General features: G+C 53.5%; 1 protein-coding gene across 1 annotated transcript in view; it reads right to left on the reverse strand.

Annotated features, from left to right (window-relative positions):
- The window catches only part of RIMBP2 (RIMS binding protein 2), a 58,832-nt gene that overhangs the window by 1,539 nt on the left and 37,097 nt on the right, over window positions 1–20,196 (reverse strand). The window contains exons 8-16 of the mRNA XM_006900971.1: window positions 19,109–19,260; window positions 17,633–18,055; window positions 16,430–16,576; window positions 13,875–14,033; window positions 9,639–9,741; window positions 3,948–3,959; window positions 3,619–3,803; window positions 2,151–2,319; window positions 715–815 (exon numbers count right to left, since the gene is read on the reverse strand). Of these exons, the coding sequence (XP_006901033.1) occupies window positions 715–815; window positions 2,151–2,319; window positions 3,619–3,803; window positions 3,948–3,959; window positions 9,639–9,741; window positions 13,875–14,033; window positions 16,430–16,576; window positions 17,633–18,055; window positions 19,109–19,260 (1,451 nt within the window). The remainder of the gene's footprint in view (window positions 1–714; window positions 816–2,150; window positions 2,320–3,618; window positions 3,804–3,947; window positions 3,960–9,638; window positions 9,742–13,874; window positions 14,034–16,429; window positions 16,577–17,632; window positions 18,056–19,108; window positions 19,261–20,196) is intronic.

The raw sequence follows: 20,196 nt of genomic DNA on the forward strand, positions 1-20,196 counted from the left end.
TTAGCCATTCAGATAGTTTCAACTCACTTGAACCTTACAAACATGAACTTTGCTGTCTTAAGACATTACAAACTTCAAAGAGACAGTGGTGTCTCCTTTATCTCGGTCTTCAGGAGGGAACTGTTCCCCAACCCCACCCTGGAGACAAGGAACAGCCTCCTGCCCCAAAACAGAGACAAATCTTAATAGCCAAGCCATCTTCTCCTGTAAATGTGAAAAGTATGCATTTAGGTTTACACGTAAAGACTACCGGCATACATCTGCCCTGTGCAGAAGCAATGGGTATGTTTTGAACCCCCTCAGTCTAAGTCATGGGCTTGTGGATTGTAACTCAGCAGAGATATGCACAGGATGCCCTCCACTGAGAAACATCCTTCATGGCTGAAGGCAAGCAGGCCAGAGTCACTAGAGATGCCAGGCTCTGAGTGTGGGAAGGGCTGTCGTCTTCTCTGTCCATGTGAGGTCCTGACTACCTGAGATGGCACTTATCCTACATTAGATCCCCCTGAATGAAATCAAGAGGCACTTGAGTGGTAGTGGGGTCAGTCTGGGCAGCCAGTTGGCCTGGGACATCAGGACGCACAGGCTTGCCTAGGCCATGGCCACTGACTCAAACAGAAAAGGTTAAAATCAGGTGGTTTAAGGATGAAATTCATGAGCAGTTGCGTTGGGTGAAGGGTTTGTGTCAAAAGTAAAAGCATATTGGACAGGTACCTCCACATCAACGTTGGGCGAGCTTTCCCTCGGGTCATAGTCGTAAAGAGCCACCATTCTCCGTGTGGGTGTTGAGTGCTGCCTGCCACTTCTGTGTCTCTCTGGAACAAAGGGAAGAAGAGAGTCGTTACAAGTCTGCTATGGATCTGGGTGGCAAAATCAATCTGCCTTCCCCCTCTGAGACTGGTCGCTGGGCTGTCAAATTTATAGGACTAAGTTTTGCCTGAAACATCCACTTAGTAACTTTCTGAGATTTGTAAAATCTGCAGTGGTGCCCCACTGTCACCCTGACACTGAAGACTTGCAACAAATGTTTTCCTATTAGGTACAAAGATCAGTCTTACTCTTATTTTCAAAGGTCTTTTCTGTCTTCTCTCAACTTTCTGGTTTTAAGATCGCTGCTGTCTCACTTAAAGCAAAAGAGAGGCCCCTGTTAATGTGTTCTTGTATCATACAGAAGATGATGCCAGGAAAAGACCCTGATAAAAGCTTTAGTTCCTCTCCATGGAGGTGGTTTTGCGTCCTAGGGTTATGTCATGAGAGTTCTGCTTTTTGTGCCGGTTTCTGCTCTAAGTAGGCTCCTCCTGGTGGTCTAGTGTTGATCTTCCTCTTCTGATTTTAGGTCTCCTTGGTTGGTGGTGGGGATTTTTGCATTGTTTGTTTGTTTGTTTTTGGGGTTGTTTTTTTTTTTACTTTATTCATTCTCTGTTGCACGTTTTCTTCCCCTCCCCCAGTCCACCTTTTTTTTTTTTCAGATTGTCATCATACTGTCTTTCGGACCATGTGTCACCTCACCTCTTCCAGTGCAGTGTTTACTTTCTACACACTCTTCCCATTCTTCCCCAAACCCCCACATCAGTGTTTTTATATTTGAATTGGTTTTTTGTTCCAACAAGGTTAAAATGCCTAGCTACTGCAGGATTTGTATTTATGGCTTGGCCGTGGTGTACTCTCCCACTCTGTTCCTGAAAACAGCTGCGTAGCAGCACACTTTATCAGGCGCTAATACATCCACCAGCTTTCTTATTGGAGAACACAGTGTCCCCCAATGTCTTTACTGTCAAAATGTGTCTGTACACCTTGCCGATGGCACCTAGTTAGGTACTGTTGGTTGGTTGCTTAAATCACATTCATGCAGTTGTGTAGCTAGGCTAAGGTCTAGCATCACTGTAACTTCCTATTTTACCTGCTCCTTAAACTTTTTCTGCCTATTAAGGGTTTTTTTTTCACCTGTAACTGTTAGGTTCAAATCTATCAGCCACATCCAGAGAGGAAAAATTAGTTCCTATGAACACTTATGCCATTGGAAGCCCAGGGAAGTCACTATGAGTCAGAACTGACCCAATGGCTAAGCTGTTTCAGGTGGTTTATACTCCTGAGCTGCAGGCAGAGGCAGGGCTTACTGGAAGCCAGGCTGTGGCTGGATCTCTGCCTACCTATTTTCTCCACTGGGGTGTTGAGGGGCAGGAAGCCTTGTCTGAGAAGCTGTCCCATCATCTCCTCATCATCCGCTTGGATCTCGGAGACCATGTTACAGGGAATAAGGCCAAGGCGGGCACAGGTCTCCCCTCGGTAGAACCCGTCTGCGTCTTTGTCACCGTAAACCTAGAGTGGGAAATGGCATCGTCACCACATGAGGCACCAGAAAGTGTGCATGTGACCTCCTGGACAGATCCTCTTGGGTAGGGACCATTGTCAGCATGAGGAGTGAGGTCCACTATGTGCAGACCACATGCCAGGGTAGGAAATTTCTCCACTACAAGCCTATCATAAGAAGGACATTGTAAATGTCCCCACATCCCTCCCAGTCCTACCTCTAGCCACTGTGTTTCACAAGACAGCCCTGACGGCACCTTCCTATGGGAGTTACCAGTGGCCCCTTCAGAATTTAGTTAGGTCTTGGGCCTCCCTGCCCCTCTGCTGCAGAGTGTCATCAGTCATCCACTGACAAGTGGACATAGCAGGCAAAGCCCATCACTGGAGAGCCCCATGCTGCTGCACCCTTTACGGCAGGCCTCGCAGGAGACATTGAGCTTACATATAGCATGGGCACCTGATGGAGTCTGATTCATACAGCACTGTGTGTGGCTGTGTGCATGTGTACACAACCCTGTAAGACAGGCAAAACCTAGGACTCGTCCCAGCCCCGTGATCACTCCCTGACGGCTGGATGTCTCACTACCAGCAGCCTAGGGGTTCCTGCCTAGTGCTATGTGTTCAATGCTAGTCTCAAGGTGAAAGTCAGCTGATGTTGAGTCCTCAGCATCTGCTATCGGACCTACACCCTGAACCAGTGCCTGCACAGCCCATCTCCATGGTTTGGCCAGCTTTGTGACCTGGCTCTAGTAACCTCCACTGCTGTCCCCCTTAAAGGTCTGTCCAGGGTCCCCGCTCAGGGCGCATCTCCACTGTGCCCACACAGCCCAGTCCATGCTTTGGCCATCTCCATGGTTTGGCCAGCTTTGTGACCTGGCTCTAGTAACCTCCACTGCTGTCCCCCTTAAAGGTCTGTCCAGGGTCCCCGCTCAGGGCGCATCTCCACTGTGCCCACCTTGTCTTGATCTCCCTGGAAACCCTTGGTGCCCACACAGCCCAGCCCATGTCCCACCCTCCGGGATGGTCTGCCCATACCTTGCTCACCCACTGGCCAGCCTCGACTTGGACTTTTGGCATCTACTTTTTAAGATCCACCCATAATCCTCCACGGCCCACACAGTCCCTGCTGTCTGCCCATCTTGCTGGTCTGTCCTACTTCCCAGTGTCCACCTGGATGATCCACTCATAGCCACTCTGCCCCACATGGCCCCAATCTCGATCCTGATGTCCTGCCCTAGTCTCTGTGCCTCCCTCTGTCTCTTACGTTCTTGGCCAGCCCACAGCCCACACGGGTCTCACCATCCCTACCTTGATGATCTGCCCTTCTTTGAAAGGAAGCTCTTCCTCGGCGGCATCTGGGTTTGGAGACATGGTGAGTGGGTCATAGTCAAACAGAGCCACAAAGATGCGGGCTGGGAGCTCCTCTGTGCCAGGGTCTGTTTCCGACTCTTCAAAGAAGTCTGGAGACAGCCGTTCCCGCCCCCCGTAGTCACCTGTGGGCAGGACAGGGAGCAGGTGAGTCCTCACTAGCCAGGGAGGGAAAGCCCCCTGGCTGGGGGGTATGGGATGAGCATGAGGACATCTGGGCATCCAGAACTGTCCAGCTACGGTAGTGAGTCAGGGTGTGGGCCAGAGACTGCACGTGGGCACTGTGAGATACTATGGCTGTGCCTCCAAAGGCCTGGGCACCTGGGCCCAATGGGATCCTTCCAGGGATAAGTGAGCTAGAACGTGTGCGACCATGACGGGGTATTTGCACAGCGGTCAGGTGTCACTGTCCACCCCGCCAAGCACCTAAGTGCCAGCAAATGCCTTCTCTGGGATCATGACTTCCTGGCAATCCTGTTCTATCACCCAGCTCCTAGAGGTTATTTTCTGAAATGTGTATGGACACACTTGTGTGCTGAGATAGCACATGGCCTGCTAACTGGCCGGGCAGTGTCCTGATGGAATAAGCACTCGGGGCAGGAAGGAGATGTGCTTGACAGCAGTAAAGAGCAGGGCTGAGAGGCCCTTGGGTCCAGCATAGTCATTGGGGATGGGCGGGGCCTAGCATGCAGAGCACAGGTGAGAGGGACAAGGAGTGGGCGTGCTGGCTGCTTTCCCCCCCTGGAGGAGCTCAGCTGAAAACGGGGAAGGCTGGCAGTGTTTCAATTCAGTCATTTTAGGATGTCTAGTGTAGAAGTAAAAGGACTGGTAGTGCAGTGCTGAAGTGCTCAGCCTCTAACCTAAGGTCCCAGCCGGCCTACAGCTACCACGAGAAGGGGGGGCCAATCTGCACCCTAAATGAGCCTCTGACCACTCCTGCGCTGTGCATGAGCTCCTAGCTGGCAGTGTTGTTTCGTGTCAGGCTGCTACGTGAAAAGGGTGGCAGTTTGAATGCACCCGGTGCTCCAACAGGAAGTGGGTGATCTGCTTCCACAGGTCAGTTCTGTGCTGTCCATCAGTACACTAACACTATGAACCAGGGCTTCTATATAATAAAAATACTTATAAATTTTATATTTATAAAAGAAAAACAGATGAGCATTGGAGAATAATCTTCGTGTCACTGACACCAGTTTCCTGGGGTCATCTACCTGGGTGTCTTCCTCTGTGGTGGTAAACACATTGAATTTTGTTTTGTTCCATATGCCCACACCCTGTGTGTCACACAGCAGCCATGCTACAGTCTGCTGTGGGTAGTGTGTGTTATGGACCATATGCAAAAACCAGTGCCCCAAAACCACTGCCCTTCAGGTTGACTCCCAACACCTGTTGACCTTATAGTATGAACACAACATGAAAACCTTCAGGAGCCTGGTCCCCTGTCACTGTCGCTGCTGCTGGCCTGAGAGTCTAGAGGGACAGGTGAGGATGGAGTGAGGAAGAGAGCTGACAGATGCCGTATCTGACAAGACACTAATCTCTAACCTTTATGGAAAACGACAGCACCTCTGTTAAGAATGAACAGGGACATGACAAGACACTTTACCAAAGACTTATGGCCAACAAAGGCATGGAGAAATGCTTAATTAGCTATTGGATGCAAAACAATACAACAATGAGCCCTCACCCCAGCAACAGTAGCAAAGCTCAGGACGACAGCAACCAAATGCCAGCGAGGGTGTGAGAGACTGTAACTTCCACACACTGCAGATGAGAACGTAAAAGGGGGCAACCACCGTGGAAGATAGTCTGGCATTTCCTTAGAAAGCAAAGGATACAAATACCATTGGATCCAGCAGTCTAACTAGTAGGTATATAAAACTGACACAAATGGATATGCACACGCATGTTAAAATAGCAGAGATGGAAGCAACCCAAGTGTACATCAGTGGACGAATGGCTAAAGAAACACACACTCACATAATGTAGTTATTACACAACACTAAAAGGGAGTTCCAAGAACACTGCACAACACGGACACATCTAGAGGCCATTATGCTAAGCGAAGTTAGTAACAGCTGGACAAACAATGCGTAAGATTATTGCTAGAAAAAAGCTAAGGAAAAGGGAGCTCCAGTGGCCTAGTGGCAAGAAGCTGTGCTGCAATCCTAAAGCTGCATGGTTCGAACCCACAAGATGCTCCGCTGGAGAAGGAGTGACAGTCTCCTCCTGTGCCAATTGGATCTGATTCGATCGTACACAATAAAGGGGGGGAATTTAAAAATAGCTAAGGAAACATTCACACAGAACCACTAGGGGGAAAATATATGAGCAAGAACGGGGTAGGGGATGGGGGGGGTGTGTGTGCGCATACACAAAATATGTTTTTGTGGGTTTGTCTCTTAAACATCCATTATAAGAGGTCTGGGACCTCTGTAATAGATTATTAAATCCTTTAAAATTACATTAAGGGGCTCTGCTGGTGCCGTGGTTAAAGCACATAAGGTTGATAACAAAAAGGTCAACAGTACGAACCCACCAGCTGCTCTGATGAAGAAAGATGAGGCAGATTACTTTCAAAACTGACGAAGACAATGGGGCAGGTGTGCTCTGTGCCACAGGGTCACTATGAGAATTGACTGGCAGTCGGGGTTTGAGCTTGAGAGACCTGCTTTGTGTTGAGGTGTCAGCAATCGAGCTTTTCTTCTAATAAGTATCGCATGCAGACAAAATACTGAAGAAGCAGCGACTACAACAATAGAACTGCCAGGAGTTCAAGCTGGATTTAGAAGAGACATGGCACCAGAGCTATCAGTGCTGATGTCAGATAGATCCTAGCGGATAGCAATTATTGACTATGCAAAGGTGTTTGACCATGTGGATCATAAGTTATGGTTGACATTGAGAAGAATGGGAACCCCACAACAATTGTGCTCATGCAAAATGTGTACCTGTTGTGTGAACAGCAAGGGAGATATAATTGTGACACACACCTTAACTTTAAACCATGATTATATCTTATCTCCATACCTATTCAGTCTGTTTGCTGAGCAAATTATTTGAGAAGTGACATCAGAATTGAAAGAAGACTCATCAGTAACCTTCATTAGGCAAACAACACAGTTTTGTTTGTTCAAAGTGAGGACTTGAATCATTTACTGCAGAAGATCAAAGACTACAGTCTTTAGTATGGATTGTAGCTCAATGTCAAAACAAAGATTCTCACCACTGGATCAAGAAGCACCATCATGATGTATGTGCCATTCCTAAACTCTGCTGTCCTGTTGGGGAAAAATACTTAAACTGTCAACGACTTTCATCTTAGTTGGATCAACAAAACTTAGTAACAGTGGCCAGTTTGAGAACTAAGGTACATCTGATTCAGGTCTTTCCAATCACTATGTATCAGAGCTGGACAATGGATAAGGATGACAGAAGAAGTATTGACACCTTTGAGCTGTGGTGATGGAGAAGAGCACTGAACATCCCATAGACGGCCAGAAGAACAGAGAGATGTGTGTTGGAGAGGGTGCAGCCAGAGTGCTTTTTAGAGGGAAGAATGGTGAGGCTTTGCCTCACATACTTGGGGCATGTTGCGAGGAGGTGCTATTCCTTAGAGACATGATGTTGGGAAGGGTGGAGGGTCAGTGAAGGAGAAGAAGACCCCCAACCAAGTGGACTGACACGGTGACTGCTGCAACAGGCTTTTACGTGTCAGAAGTGGGAGGATGGCACAGGACAGGACTGGACTCAGATCTTTTGTTCACAGGGTCACTATGAGTTGGACCCGACTCAACAACACTGAACAGCCATCGTCACCAGCAGCAGCAGCTGTCAGAAAAGCTGCTGAGACCTGGGTCACTCTGGCAGGGCTGCAGGTGGTCGGCGGCCTCTCTTCTCCTCCATAGGCTCAGTGACCAGTTACCTCAGGGTTTCCAGTTCTGTGGCTCTTCTAGGGGCTCAGGGACTCGGGCAGGGGGCTCTCCATGCACCTTTCAGAGGACACCTGGCCTCCAGGCTCACCAGGTTGCCTTTCTGGCTCTGTGAACAACACTGGCTCAATTACATACCAGTGCTTTCAACCTTCACCTGCTGACGTCACAACGCAATGAAGACTCAAAGCCTCACCGGTGTCCGAAGGAAAGAGTCTTTGCAGAGACTGGTCTAGACAGAAGGCTCTAACAGCTGATTTTCTTTGGAGCTAGGAGAACCTATTTAAGCCATGTAACCATGAAAGGATGACTGAAGAAGAATCAATGCCTTTGAATAATGGATCCTGGCAAAGAATACCAAGTATCTCATGGACTGTAAAAAAAGTAAACGCCCGCCCCCCACCAAACCAAGTCTGTCTGAGATTCCGTGCAAACACGGTGCTCCTCAGAGACAAAGAAGGTCAAAGTGCATCTCACATGAGTTGGGGGGAGGGGGAGCCAGTCCTTGGAAAGGTAAACGTGAGGAAGACCTTCAACAAGATGGACAAAGTGACTGTAACAAGGGACTTGGAAAATGAGAGATGGTGAGGCTTGAGCAGAATAGAGATGTATTGTTCACAGGATCCCTACAAGTCAAGTCACAGTCAACTCATAAAGGCACATAACTAAGGAGAATGAATATAGAAATATCCCATATGCTCTGCCAAAACTACAAATTCAACTATTCTCCAGTCTTCTTCATTCTTGACTAAGGAGACCACCAGTGAACAGACTGATGGGACACTGAGTAGACTGCAGAGACATGCAGCAGAGATGCTTCCTAGGGGCAAAGATGGTGAGACTTACCTCACGAGGGACAATCCCTGGCAAAATGCACCATGATGGGAAAGCAGAGGGTGAGCGGAAGAGATGGACTCAACGAGGCGGACTGACACAGCGGCTGCAGCACTGGGCTAAGGACAGCACATGGCCGCGGTGGTGCAGGATGAAGCAGCATCACCGGGAGGCGCTGTGAGGCTTTGCACAGGGACCCTGAGCTGGAGCTGACACTACACCACCACACAAAGAGCACGGTGCTCCCAACAGGAGCGTGGGCTGCTGACCAAAGGCCAGTGGTTCGAATCCACCAGCTGCTGTGAAGGAGAAAAATGGGCATTCTCCTCCTTGAATATTTACCACCTTGAGGAACCCTTGGAGGCTGCCCAAGGGTCACTCGATTCGGGTTCATTTTTTCAGAAGTTCTTGATTTGCTTCATGTGGAAGCGAGCACGTGTGAGCCCTCCCCCTCGCATGCATCTTACAACTGACCGGTTTTCTGATGATTACAGAGTTCCATTATCCTAATACTTCTTGGAACTGCTTTTGTCACGATTCATTCTGGTGATGGACATAATGACCCTACTTGGCCTTCAGCCCACTCAGTGGATTGATGAGGCCGCTGTCCTGACAGCACTGGCCTGACTGGCAAGATTCTAAAAAGTAACTAAGAGAATGGAAGCAGCAAGCTGGTTACGGGGAGCAGGTGGTGACAGGGAGGACGGGTAGGGGACGGGCCAGTGAGGATGCACACGTTTCGGCACGAGTTCCTGCCAGTGCCTTGTCTGTGTCATTTAGCCATGATGTGTGTGTGTGACCACTGTCCACTGCTTGGCCTCCAGGAAATCAACTGCAGCTGGCTGGCCACTGGCCCTGGCGTGTCCCCGGTTGCTGTGAACAGAGCCGGCAGAACTAGAAGCGGACCAACTGGCCCAGGCGTCCACCCTTCACCTCCCCACTGAGGTCTCGAGAAGGATGAAGTTGGAAGTTAAAAGCCAATGCAAGGCATCAAAGTACTTACAACCTGTGTTACCTGTCTGGCTGGGCCATCCTCTGCCTTCTTTTGCCATTAATAACCAAGGTTTGTAGTCTGCTGAAAATGTTCCTGCTGAAATTCCTAAGAACTGTTGCCTTACTGTTTGCACAGAGACTAGACTAAGCATCCATTGAGCTGTGCGGGTGAAAGGACCGGAGAGAGGTGGGCCTACTAACCGATGGATGGCCGGGACCTCGGCGGGCCGGCGCTGCCGTGCGGGAACCTCGGCCCCGCGTGGTCCCTGTCGGCCCGGCCTGCAGACACCAGGTTCCCTAAGATCTGGAAAAGAGACAAGGAAGGCAGGGTCAGAGGGCGTGCCCGCGGCGCTGAGGGTGCAACACATTCAACTCAAATTCGAAGCGTAAGCTCTAAAGGCAACTAAACTTAGCTTTTAACTGAAAGGTTAGCTGAATGACCTGGAAGAGAAAGAAGCTGTTGTCCTGGGCACCCCATTTTCAACGCAGCATTGCCTTGACATGTGGGCAGAGGGAGCAAAAAGGGACCCATGGGAAGAGTGTGGTGGTGGCTGTTGTTACCTCAACTACTGTCAGCATCAAGTACTCTAAGCCGAAGTGGCCACGGCCTCAGGCCAGCTCCGGGTCCTGTCCTGTCCAGAGGCCTGTCCCCAGCAGCGACTAAAATGGGGCTAACACTGCACACCTAAATGTCCCCTGGGGCAGAGCTGTGGGTGAGGTAGTGGACAGAGAGAGGGCCTTCCAGTCACAGCTGCCTAGCTGACCGGACGACAGCTGCATGTCAGGGCTAACACGATTGGCTCCTGTTTCTGGGCTCCAGCGGGGAATGGGTGAGCAGCACAAGATTTCCAGCTTACTGGTGCTGATTCATGTAAGAGGTGAGCCCTGAGTGCAGGCTGGACAAAGGGCAGAAGGGGGCGTCCAGCAGGGGGCACTGTAGTCTGCAGGCCAGCGCTTGGTGACGCTGGCGCCCCTGTGGCTGCAGAGCCACCTGCACCCAGCAGATGGGAGTGCCGTGTGGTTTTCATTGGAACTTGGGCCAATCAGGAGTAAATGTCCTGGGAGAGGACACAACACAGAGAGAGAGATGCAACCTGGAAGGAGTCCCTACTCTCGACAGCCAGCTGCCCAGCCCGGATGAACAGACAGGGCAGCACACGTGCCCAGAGCCCCCCAAAGGCTGACGGTGCCACGTTCCTTCTGAAAATCTTGGAGGTGGAAATGGGATTGGGAGCAGGGGACAGAAAACAGCAAACTTTGAAAGCAACATGCAAAAATGGAGCCCTGCAACAATCATTCTCCATACTTCTTCCAATTTAAGCACGAAAGTTGAAAAGTACCTAAAACTTTCAACAGCACGAGCAGTCACAAATGAGTCTCCAAGGATCTTTTTTGAAAAAACAAAAAAATAAATATATACGTGTTTCCAAACACTTGGACCATCGCAGTTCAGCTAACCCTTAATTAAAATTTAGATTCAGTTGACCTTTACGAAAAGCAGCCACAATCATCATCGATTCTGTGGGTGAAGATCATTATTCTAAAGCAAAGTAAAGAGGTCTCCAGCATGGCGGACAGATCATGAAGCAACGGGGCTTAATCAATCAAAATGCACAGGGGAAATAAAAGGAAGCCGCGGAGGGTCCCCGGGGACAAGCACCGGAAGGGAAGGGGGCGGGCCGGGCCGGGCGGGCAAGCAGATGTGAGCGGGGTACTTCACACACCCAAGGACCATCTGCGGCTCGGGCAGGGTTAGCATGATGGACAGTGGCCCTACGGCCAGGCACATGTGTGCCCTTCCTGCAGACACCCCGGGGGTCTTCGTGAGCCGGGGGTTCATCCCAGACTGACTTCCTGGGGCCAGCTCTGTCCAGGCGGGGCTGGGCTCCATCGCTGCGGATGCCTTCGCTGTGGTCCACTTGGTCCCCAAAGTCTTCTTCGATGCTGCTCTGCCTCGTCAGTGTCCGGCGCCGGGCCAGCAGGGGCCTGAGGTTCCGGCGGCAGGGGCAGGGCCCGGGGCCCGCTCCGCACCTGGCAGGGGCGGCTCGGAAGCTGGAGCGCAGCTCCTCCTCCTCGCTGCCACAGTCCAGGCCACTGTCCGGGCTGCGGGTGGCCGAGCGGCTGAAGCGGCAGGTCCTGTCTTCCAGGAGGTCCTCGGCGTGGGGGCCCCTGTGCTGGGTGGGGGGCCGGGCACCCCACGGGGCCTGCCGGTGCCCTCGGGCCCTGTGTGGGCACCCCACACACTGCTCGTGCAGGACCTGGCCAAGCTCGCTGTCCTCAGGGATGCTGAACAGCCTCTTACTGTGGCGGGGCTGCGGGGGGGACTCAGGACGCTCCCACCATGAGCCTTCGGGGGGCCCCCCCTTACAGCACTCCTTCGGGGTGGCATGTGACCGAGTGGGCAGGGGGCAGACAGTGCGGGGCCCAACGAAAAGTGGGGGCATGGGAAGAGAGAGAACACAGACAGATTAGTCCCGGCAGAGATGGGGCGTAGAGCAAGCGTGGCCGGCGGGCTCCAGAGGGACACAGGCGCCAGCGTGCCGGGCATGTAGCGGGTGGGCCGACAAATGGCCACCAACCTGGGGACAAAGGCTGAAGGGCTCACACAAGGCAGGACACAGTCCATCAGAGCAGGGGCCGGAGCCCACACACTGCCTAGCATGTTAGGGGCCTAACTGAGCGGGTGGAGCAGTGACCACCCTGCCCCTGCCCTTGGATGCCCTCAGCAACACTGCTCACGTGAGACCCTCAATGCCTGCCCGCCACCTCGTCTCTCCCTGGCTGCTGAGTGTCCTCTGACTTGCGAGAGACCCAGGCTGGACCCACACTTCCACTCCCAGAACAGCTCTTGACACAGCACTGGGGCTCCACCAGCCTCCAGACAACGTCCGCCTGCCGCTCTAGACCCACCCCATGCATGGTATGCCCCTCTGGGCACCAGGCCGTATGTCACCTGTCCCCTCTGGATCCACACCATGTGGTCCCTTCTTAGCTTCCATGATGCTGTCCCCAGCACAAAGCCGACCCCTAGTCTTGCTGGACAAATGGTAAAGGGCCCAGTGCTTCACTCTCCACACCACTGCTGCTGGTAACTCTCTGGGCCCTGGACTTTACCCCGAAGGATGCCCCCAGCTGTATCTTGGGGGGCTGGCATGCTCACCTCCACCTACTCCAGCCCAGCTCCTGGCATGAGCACAGTGGGTTTCCTTGATGTCCCACTGGGCTGCGCCCCTCGGTGATGATCGACACCGTCTGTGGGACTCACTAAAGGTGGGTGAGGGCATGGACGGCCCTCCTACAACTATCTTCCACCAGATGGTGTAAGGAACTCCTGACACCACCGATCTCCCAGGGCCCACATCACTGGCACGAGCAGCAGCTCTGGGTTGGGCAGAGCATGGGGACACCTCCCTCCAGAAGGGCCACCAGGAATCTGCGTGATATCCCCATTAGAGCCAGGACAGGGGAGTGGAAGGCAGTTCGGGGGTCATGCCAAGAGGGGCGTGTCCAGGGAACTGGCACTCTCTGTGGTGACAGGACACTGCTCAGGCCACGGCCTTCACCCAGGCACCTGGGTCAGCCTCCTCCGCTGGGAGATTTGGACACTACCTCTTGTCCACCACTCAAAATGCAAGCCCTCGGGAACCGGGCTCTAGGCCATGGGACCTTCCTCTCCACAGCCTGTCCTTCCTGGAAACCCTCCACTGCCCACCCAGGCGCCCAGCCCTTCCTCTCTCCACAGCTCGGATGGCTGGAAGCTGCTGAAGGCAGGAACCAATCCTACCCCGTTCCCGAGCAGCCAGCCGAGACCGCGACAGGCAGTGAGGGCACACACGCGGGGACAAGGACAACGCAGCGCTGACCGGCAGCAGGGGGAGATCTGGTCTCAAAGGAAAGGATGCAACACCACAGCAAGGGGATTGAGCTTAGCCGGCTGGTGGCCTGTGTGTGTGATCTGTCGGGACACCCACCGCCCAGGAGGAAAGACAGAGAACACCCAGACTCAAGGCCTAGCTCAGACCCTACCTCTTAAGGCGGGCTGCCAAGCCCCCCAGAGGCTCCCCACTGTCTTGTCTCCAGTTTGGACTCAGATGCCAATTCTCCTGGGTACCAACTGTCTCAGATGAGTACTTAAGGCTGGGATGGAATATTCTCTCTCTAGTCATCCAATTAAGATTTCTACCCAGGGCTGGCTGCCTCCCTACACACTCAAGAGGAGCCAAGAGATCTCTGATTCCTCGGCCCTGACCAGGCCAAGAACAGGACAAAGGCACAGAAATTGCTGAATGCAGAGACAACAGTGAGCGAGAAGCCGATCCAAGTCTGAGTGCTTCTGGGAGCAGGATGAGGTCCCCCCGGAGCCAGCCTCCACAGCCCCAGCAGAGACAGGACCGAGCTACTCTGGGGAGTGGGGTCTGCATCCCCCCCAGAACTGACCTTGAGGGCATTGTGGGATGTGCCACTGGGCCGCCTCCTGCCCCCGTCCTCCAGCTGCATTTCCGAGTAGAGCTCCTCCTCATCCTCCTCCATGATGTCTGAGAGGTCAGACCCCCGACTGCTCTCCGTGTGGTACTCATCTCCATGGCAACAGTGGGGCTGGGACAGAGAAAAGGGGACGCTGACCAAATAGCATCTCGGTACTGGTGTGCCAGAGTCTCTTAGCCCTCTCTGCCGTTCCCTGGATCCCCAACACGCAGAGGGGTGTGTGGGTACTTCTGCATGTCTATCGTTCACCTGCAAGATGGGGAGATGAAGCCCAGGTGCAGGGGAAGCTCGCCCAAGCCACACGGGGATTCGGGACAGCAGAGAGTGGGCTGGATATAAGCCACCCAACACTGACCTCAGAGACAGAGAGGTGAGCATCCCCAGGGGCTGGTGGAACAGAACATCTACATGACCTGGTGGAAAGTGGCTTTTCTGGGTGCTATCAGTCTGCCGACTTCTAGCTAGAGAAAGACTCAAGCCAGGGGCTGTGAACCCAGATGACAGTGGGAATCAGGAGGGCAGAGTGTGGACACCGGACCTGGTGTGGTGTCGGATGGCAGGAGAGATGGCAGGCACTCGGAGTGGTCATCCAGGGATAGCTGTGCTCACTTGGGCAGTCTTGGCCACTGAGAGCAGGTGCAAGATGTGTGGTCAGGGAAGGGACATGGAGAAGATGCTGGGGACAACACAGAGGTGGGCAGGAAAGTCTCTCTTGCACAGAGTTCTCGGTAGCAGCCCCGAGAATGCTAATGTAGTGTTCACAGTAACTTCAAAAACAGTACATATTTGGTATTTGAGGTCGGCATATACAAATAGTGTCCCTACATTAAATCTCATGGGTTCCGTTTCAATTCAGCTGCCACATTTACTTAGAGACAAAGCACTTTGTCATTCATGACTTGCATCTTTAAATTAGTAGAGGTTCAACAAGTCCAACTGTACCCCGAGCAGCCCGAGACCTACGGGTGCGGTTGTGGTTAGGTGGGGCTGGTTAAGGGCAGTCTCTGGGGTCTGCTGGTGGGTGACAGGCGACTGTATTTACTAACGTGCTGTGGTGAAAACAGCTTTGCTGCGTCACTAAAGCTACACGACACTGCACGAGCACTTCCAGGTGTGCTGAGCCTGACAGGAGGTGTGTCAGAGCGCACACAGGTGAACGGGCCCCGCGAGGGACTGGCCGGGCTTGCTCTTGGCCTGGGCGGCTCGTCCATCAGCATCAGAGCAGCTATAGCCCTCTCTCTTTCAATCAGGGCTCCAAACAGAACATACAAGCCAATGGGCCGGAGAAGAGTAAGCAGAGATCCGACGGGGGGCTGGACGGCCTACCCCCTATGCCTACACAGACACTCTCCCCTCATGTACCCAGAGAGCCCAGCACCTTTACAGTAGCCAATCTAGGCCCCATGGACTCCTGCACGGGAAGGAGGCCTCAAGGAATGTGCCCAGCGTGGCCAAGTTGGTCTATGAAGGGCTGGGATGGGGAACCAGCATGACGTGACCCCCACGGTCAGAACAGATGCCCTTGCACTGGTGAAATGTCAGCAGCTCTCCCTACTGGGCGTGGGGGCTCTTGGCAAGGTGGGAGGGGTCCCAAACCAAGCACCATATTAATATGCGCGTTACATGGGATTTTTGCAAAATATTAAACCTGTTCATTCATTGTGTGTGTGTGTGTATTACTTATATGGACATGTTATATGCAGTTAAATACAGTATCACCCAGAGCCAAGTTTTAATCTGCCCCAGCTCTCTTAGAAAAACCAAAACTGTGACCATGAACTAGACTTCTGCTCAGCCTGAAAGCACAACCACTCACCATTTAATAAGGCTTTCTGATGGGCCAGCCGCTGGGTCACCTCAGTGAATGTTTACAACACGGTTTCCCACTCGACCACTCACATATTTTATGACATTAGTGATACAATATGCTGTTAGCTGCACTTTTCCCACTTTCCCGTGAGTCTCATTTCCATCAGTCCGACATGGTTTCCATCATCACTTTCAACAGAAATCAGCATTTTCTTCTCTTGGTGGCATGTCAACTGTTTGAACAGCTAGCTCCAAGGGACAGAGTGTCATCAACAATCCTTCCTCACAACTCATTCCTCAACTGTCAGGGGCATGGGACCCCACTTTCCCAGGGAGATATAAGGGCAAATCTGACGGAGCCTCTGGAAAATATTTTCCTCCCAGATCAGAGGACAGTGCCTGAGGCGGAGGCCACATTTCCCCATGCATTCTTTGCTGTTACAGAAAGGTGTGGTGGCTGGCACTGTGGCAGCCCTTTTTGTCACTGAGACAACACAGCAGCCAAACCTGGCAGTGGTCTCCCCTCAGCCTCCCTGAAATGTGGGGTAAGTTATAAACGCCGTCACTACTGGGGCACTATTTGTTGCTAACACTCACGAGAAGCATTTCCGCCTCACAGGAGGAGAGGCCTGCCTGGGGGGCCTGTGGAGTGGGCCTGGTCTGGCTCAGCTACAGCCGCAGCACAGCCATCCACTCACCGGCTTCCCCAGCTCGGAACCTTTGAGGAAGTCGTCCACCGACGTGCCCCTGCGCATGGGGTCCGGGGAGCCGTAGCCGTCCTCCTCGTCTGAGTTGGCGTACTGCCCGGCACTGATCCTCTCGGGGAACACACTCCTTTTCTCTAACTTGGAAGGAAAAGGGCAACGGGCAGTGAGCTGGCTCGTCAGGAGGGGCAGGGCCCTGAGCACCCAGCCAGGGGACACCCCATGGTTCTGGACTGAGGACACCCCCAGCCTTCTCAGAGCAGCAGTCAGAAGAGACCAGGGAGTCTGCTCTCTGTCCTAGTCACCACCCGGCCCTGAGGTGTCCCCACATCTGTGTCCACACGTCTGTTCTTCCCCCCGCCTCTCTGAGCAGGGTGGACTTCGTGAGATGTGCACATCTCCCTCCCCGGGTATCCTCTCTGACTGCTAATTCCACCAACCCAGGATTCCTCAACGGGGAGATTCTGAACTGTCTCCCACATGTCCTCAAGGGCAGCCAGGAGCCAGGCCCCCAGGACTGACCCACACGAGGCTGACCTGCGGTTCCTCAACCTCTTATCTGAATGTGGTCATGCCTGTAGCAGGTGCACATACAGGTTACCAAGTGCAAGTACATACAGGTGTGGGGATACTGTATATACCTGTGTGCACAGATGTGCTCTTATGTAACGTGTGCAGACAAGCACACACAATTACACACCTGCCTACACATCCATGTGCAGGTATGTTTGCATGTATCCTACACACACCTAAATGCACACATATGAACATACATTCACACATGTGTCACATGCACACATGTATGACACACACCGTGTCCCTATGTACTGACGTATATAAACAAATCTCTATCCATACATGTCATTGTGAGCACCTGCTTATAACATGAGTGTACACATGTGCTCACACACGTGCATACACAGCACGTGTGGACATGCACATACACATGTCCATACGTATCTGAACAGACACTAGTCCTCTCTGAATGAACATTTACACCTCCATCTTTGGGGGAGAAGGGTCTCCCCACTGTCACAGCCCCATGACCCCACGCTATCTTTCTGGGGTGTACGGGTGTTTCTGGCCCAGGCAGCCCCTGATGTTGGGGTGCCCACACCCACAGCACAAGCACCCCTCCCCAGGACAGCTGAAGGAGGAAGGGGCATCATCTGGACCAACCAGAGTGGACAGTCTCACCCTGCTGTTCTCGGCCACTCTCTGTGCCGCCTCCCGGGCCATGGCTTTGGCAACGGTGCTGGACACGGGAGTGCCCCGCGGCTGTGGGAGGATGCGGGACGGCGAGGGTGAGCGGCGGCCGGGCCCAGGGCCCTGTGGGCTGGGGGGCTCCAGCAGGTGCCCGTGGACGGGTGTCTGGCCAGGGGGGCCCGGGGCTGCATCTTTGGTTTCAGGGGCACTTGTGGATGGCTTCGTCGGGGGTGCGGCCCTGGGGTGGGGGGCTGGAGGCACCAGGAGGTCGGGGGGGATGGCGGCCACCACGGAGTCCACGGACTCGCCCTGAACTGAGAGGGTCCGCACACTCAGCGCCTGGGCATCCAGACTGCGCAGGCGCACCAGCTCCACAGCCGTGCTGTCCGCCGTTGGGAAGACCACCTCGGCCACCTGCAAGAGAGCCGGTCACTTGCCAGGGCACTGCCCCACATCTCCCCAGACAGCCTGTGGGCTGAGGGGCCATCCTCATCTATCCCAGACCCCACAGCCAGCAAGAGAGATGATCATCGCAGTACACCACCAGCTACTGCCTCATGTCACCCTAGACAGCCTATAGGCAGAGGGGCCCGTCCACGTCTAACTCAGAGCCCATGTCACAGGAAACAGGGTGGTCACTCCAGCATACCAGCAAGACACTGACCCTCGTCACATGAGACAGCTTCCAGGCAGAGGGGCCTGTCCACATGCAACCCCGACCTCACAGGCCATTTTGCACAGAAAGAGGACTTGCCCAGTCACCACTGTGTGAATTGACTGGTGACAAGTCCACCTCTCACAGGATTGCCCCTGGGGGGCAGACCACTCGCCGGGCCTTCCAGGGCTGTGCTCTCTACAGAGGAGACGACGGCCTCATGGTCCCATGGGCAGCTGGTGGATTCCAACCACACAGCACTGCACCACCAGCCTTCCTTGGGACCAGCGTGAGCAGCTCTAAATTTTGCAGAAATTTAGAAATCTTCCAGAGCTGTCCTAGTCCACTGGCTGCTGGACTGCTAATCCGAAGGCCACATCTCTGAGATGGTTCAAATCCTCCAGCAGCTCCATGAGAAAAAGATGGGCAGTGTCCTCCTGGGTTATTTATAGCCTCGGAAAACTTACCGGAAGGTCAGTCAAGAGTCCAGCAATGAGGTGGGTTTGTGTTGTTTTTTTTTTTTTTGTCTGTTTGATAAGGTGCTATTTTTTTAAAAAATAGCTTCTTTTATATGTATGTTACATAAGTCCAGCGTCCACCTTAGTGGAGTTTTGCTTCTGTATAGTGGGTTCAGGCCCACCAGAGGCATCGCGGAAGAAAGGCGTTCTATTTAAGATGCCCTCTCCTGACAGCCCTGCAGAGCTGGTGCCCCTCTGCTGTTACACTCCAGTTACTAGTCTGGGGTTTCAGTGAGGGCTGAGGTAGGAAGGGGTTGGCTCTCTCGAGGGGACACACCACGCCACGCCACTCACCCTTTGCCCACGAGCATATACTCCATAGCCCGTCACATTGGCGCCGTTGGACAACCCAGTGGGGGTCAGCACAGGTGGTCTCCATGACACCTGGACGGTGGCAGGGGTGGACCCAGCCTGCACAGTGACATCCTGTGGGGGAGCCGGAGGACCTGGAGAGACAGAGGGACAAACGCTGTTACACAGGCGCTACCCAACTCTGCCCGGCTGCTGGTGATGCCAGGAAAGTAGTGGGGGGTGCTGACCAGAGAGCAGGAGAGGGGGTAGGGGCAGCCCCAGTGACCAGTGAGTACTTCTTCACTGTCTCCTGGGCCTCTCTGAGGGGCAGCACTGCCCATGGCAGAGACTGTGACACAGGGCAGAGGGGCAGAGAGTCCTGAGGCTGGGCAGGGGAAGGACAGGCCCATCCCCAGGCTGCTCCTGGCTGGTTCTGTCTCTCTCCACCTCCTCCCCTCTCTGTGTCTGCCTTCTCTGACTCTCTCCCTCTGCCCTTCCTTCTCCCCCCTACCTCTGCCTCTCCCCCCTCCTCTCTCCCTTTCTTTCTCTTCTCCCTCCCTTGCTCCCTTTCCATCTCCCATCTCTCCCTTCCTCTCCTGATGACCATTTCCTGGGCCATAGCCTGTGACCCCACACTCTCATATCTCAAGTGTACCCGACAATGGGCACCAGCAGACCCTGGCTGTCCCGTAACAAGACTGGGCACTGCTGTGCACAGCCTCCCCACTGAGTGGGTCACTCTCGTCAGAGGCCACCAGGTCTCAAGGATGTGGTCACCTCCTAGATCCCAAGTGACTAAGGCCCTGAACTCCATCAGGGCGCACCCAGCACCTGCCGCAAGGACGGAGGTGACCAGGCTGTCAGACTCGGAGATAAAGAAAAAGAACTGAGACCAGAACCCACTTCCACAGCCCCGTGAGGTGACAGTAAAAGCAGGGGCTTATGGGTGAGAGGGCAGAAGCCTGAAGCCCTGACGGTCCTGGTCAGTCCATGGCGAGAGGATGTCCAGGGCCTTAGTGCCTATGCGGAGATGCTGGGAAAACCCACACACACACACACACACACACACTCACTCTCACACACACTCTCTC

Source organism: Elephantulus edwardii, unplaced genomic scaffold, assembly GCF_000299155.1.
Source record: "Elephantulus edwardii isolate Elephantulus edwardi_28Jun2011 unplaced genomic scaffold, EleEdw1.0 scaffold00304, whole genome shotgun sequence".
NCBI classification, from domain to species: domain Eukaryota; kingdom Metazoa; phylum Chordata; class Mammalia; order Macroscelidea; family Macroscelididae; genus Elephantulus; species Elephantulus edwardii.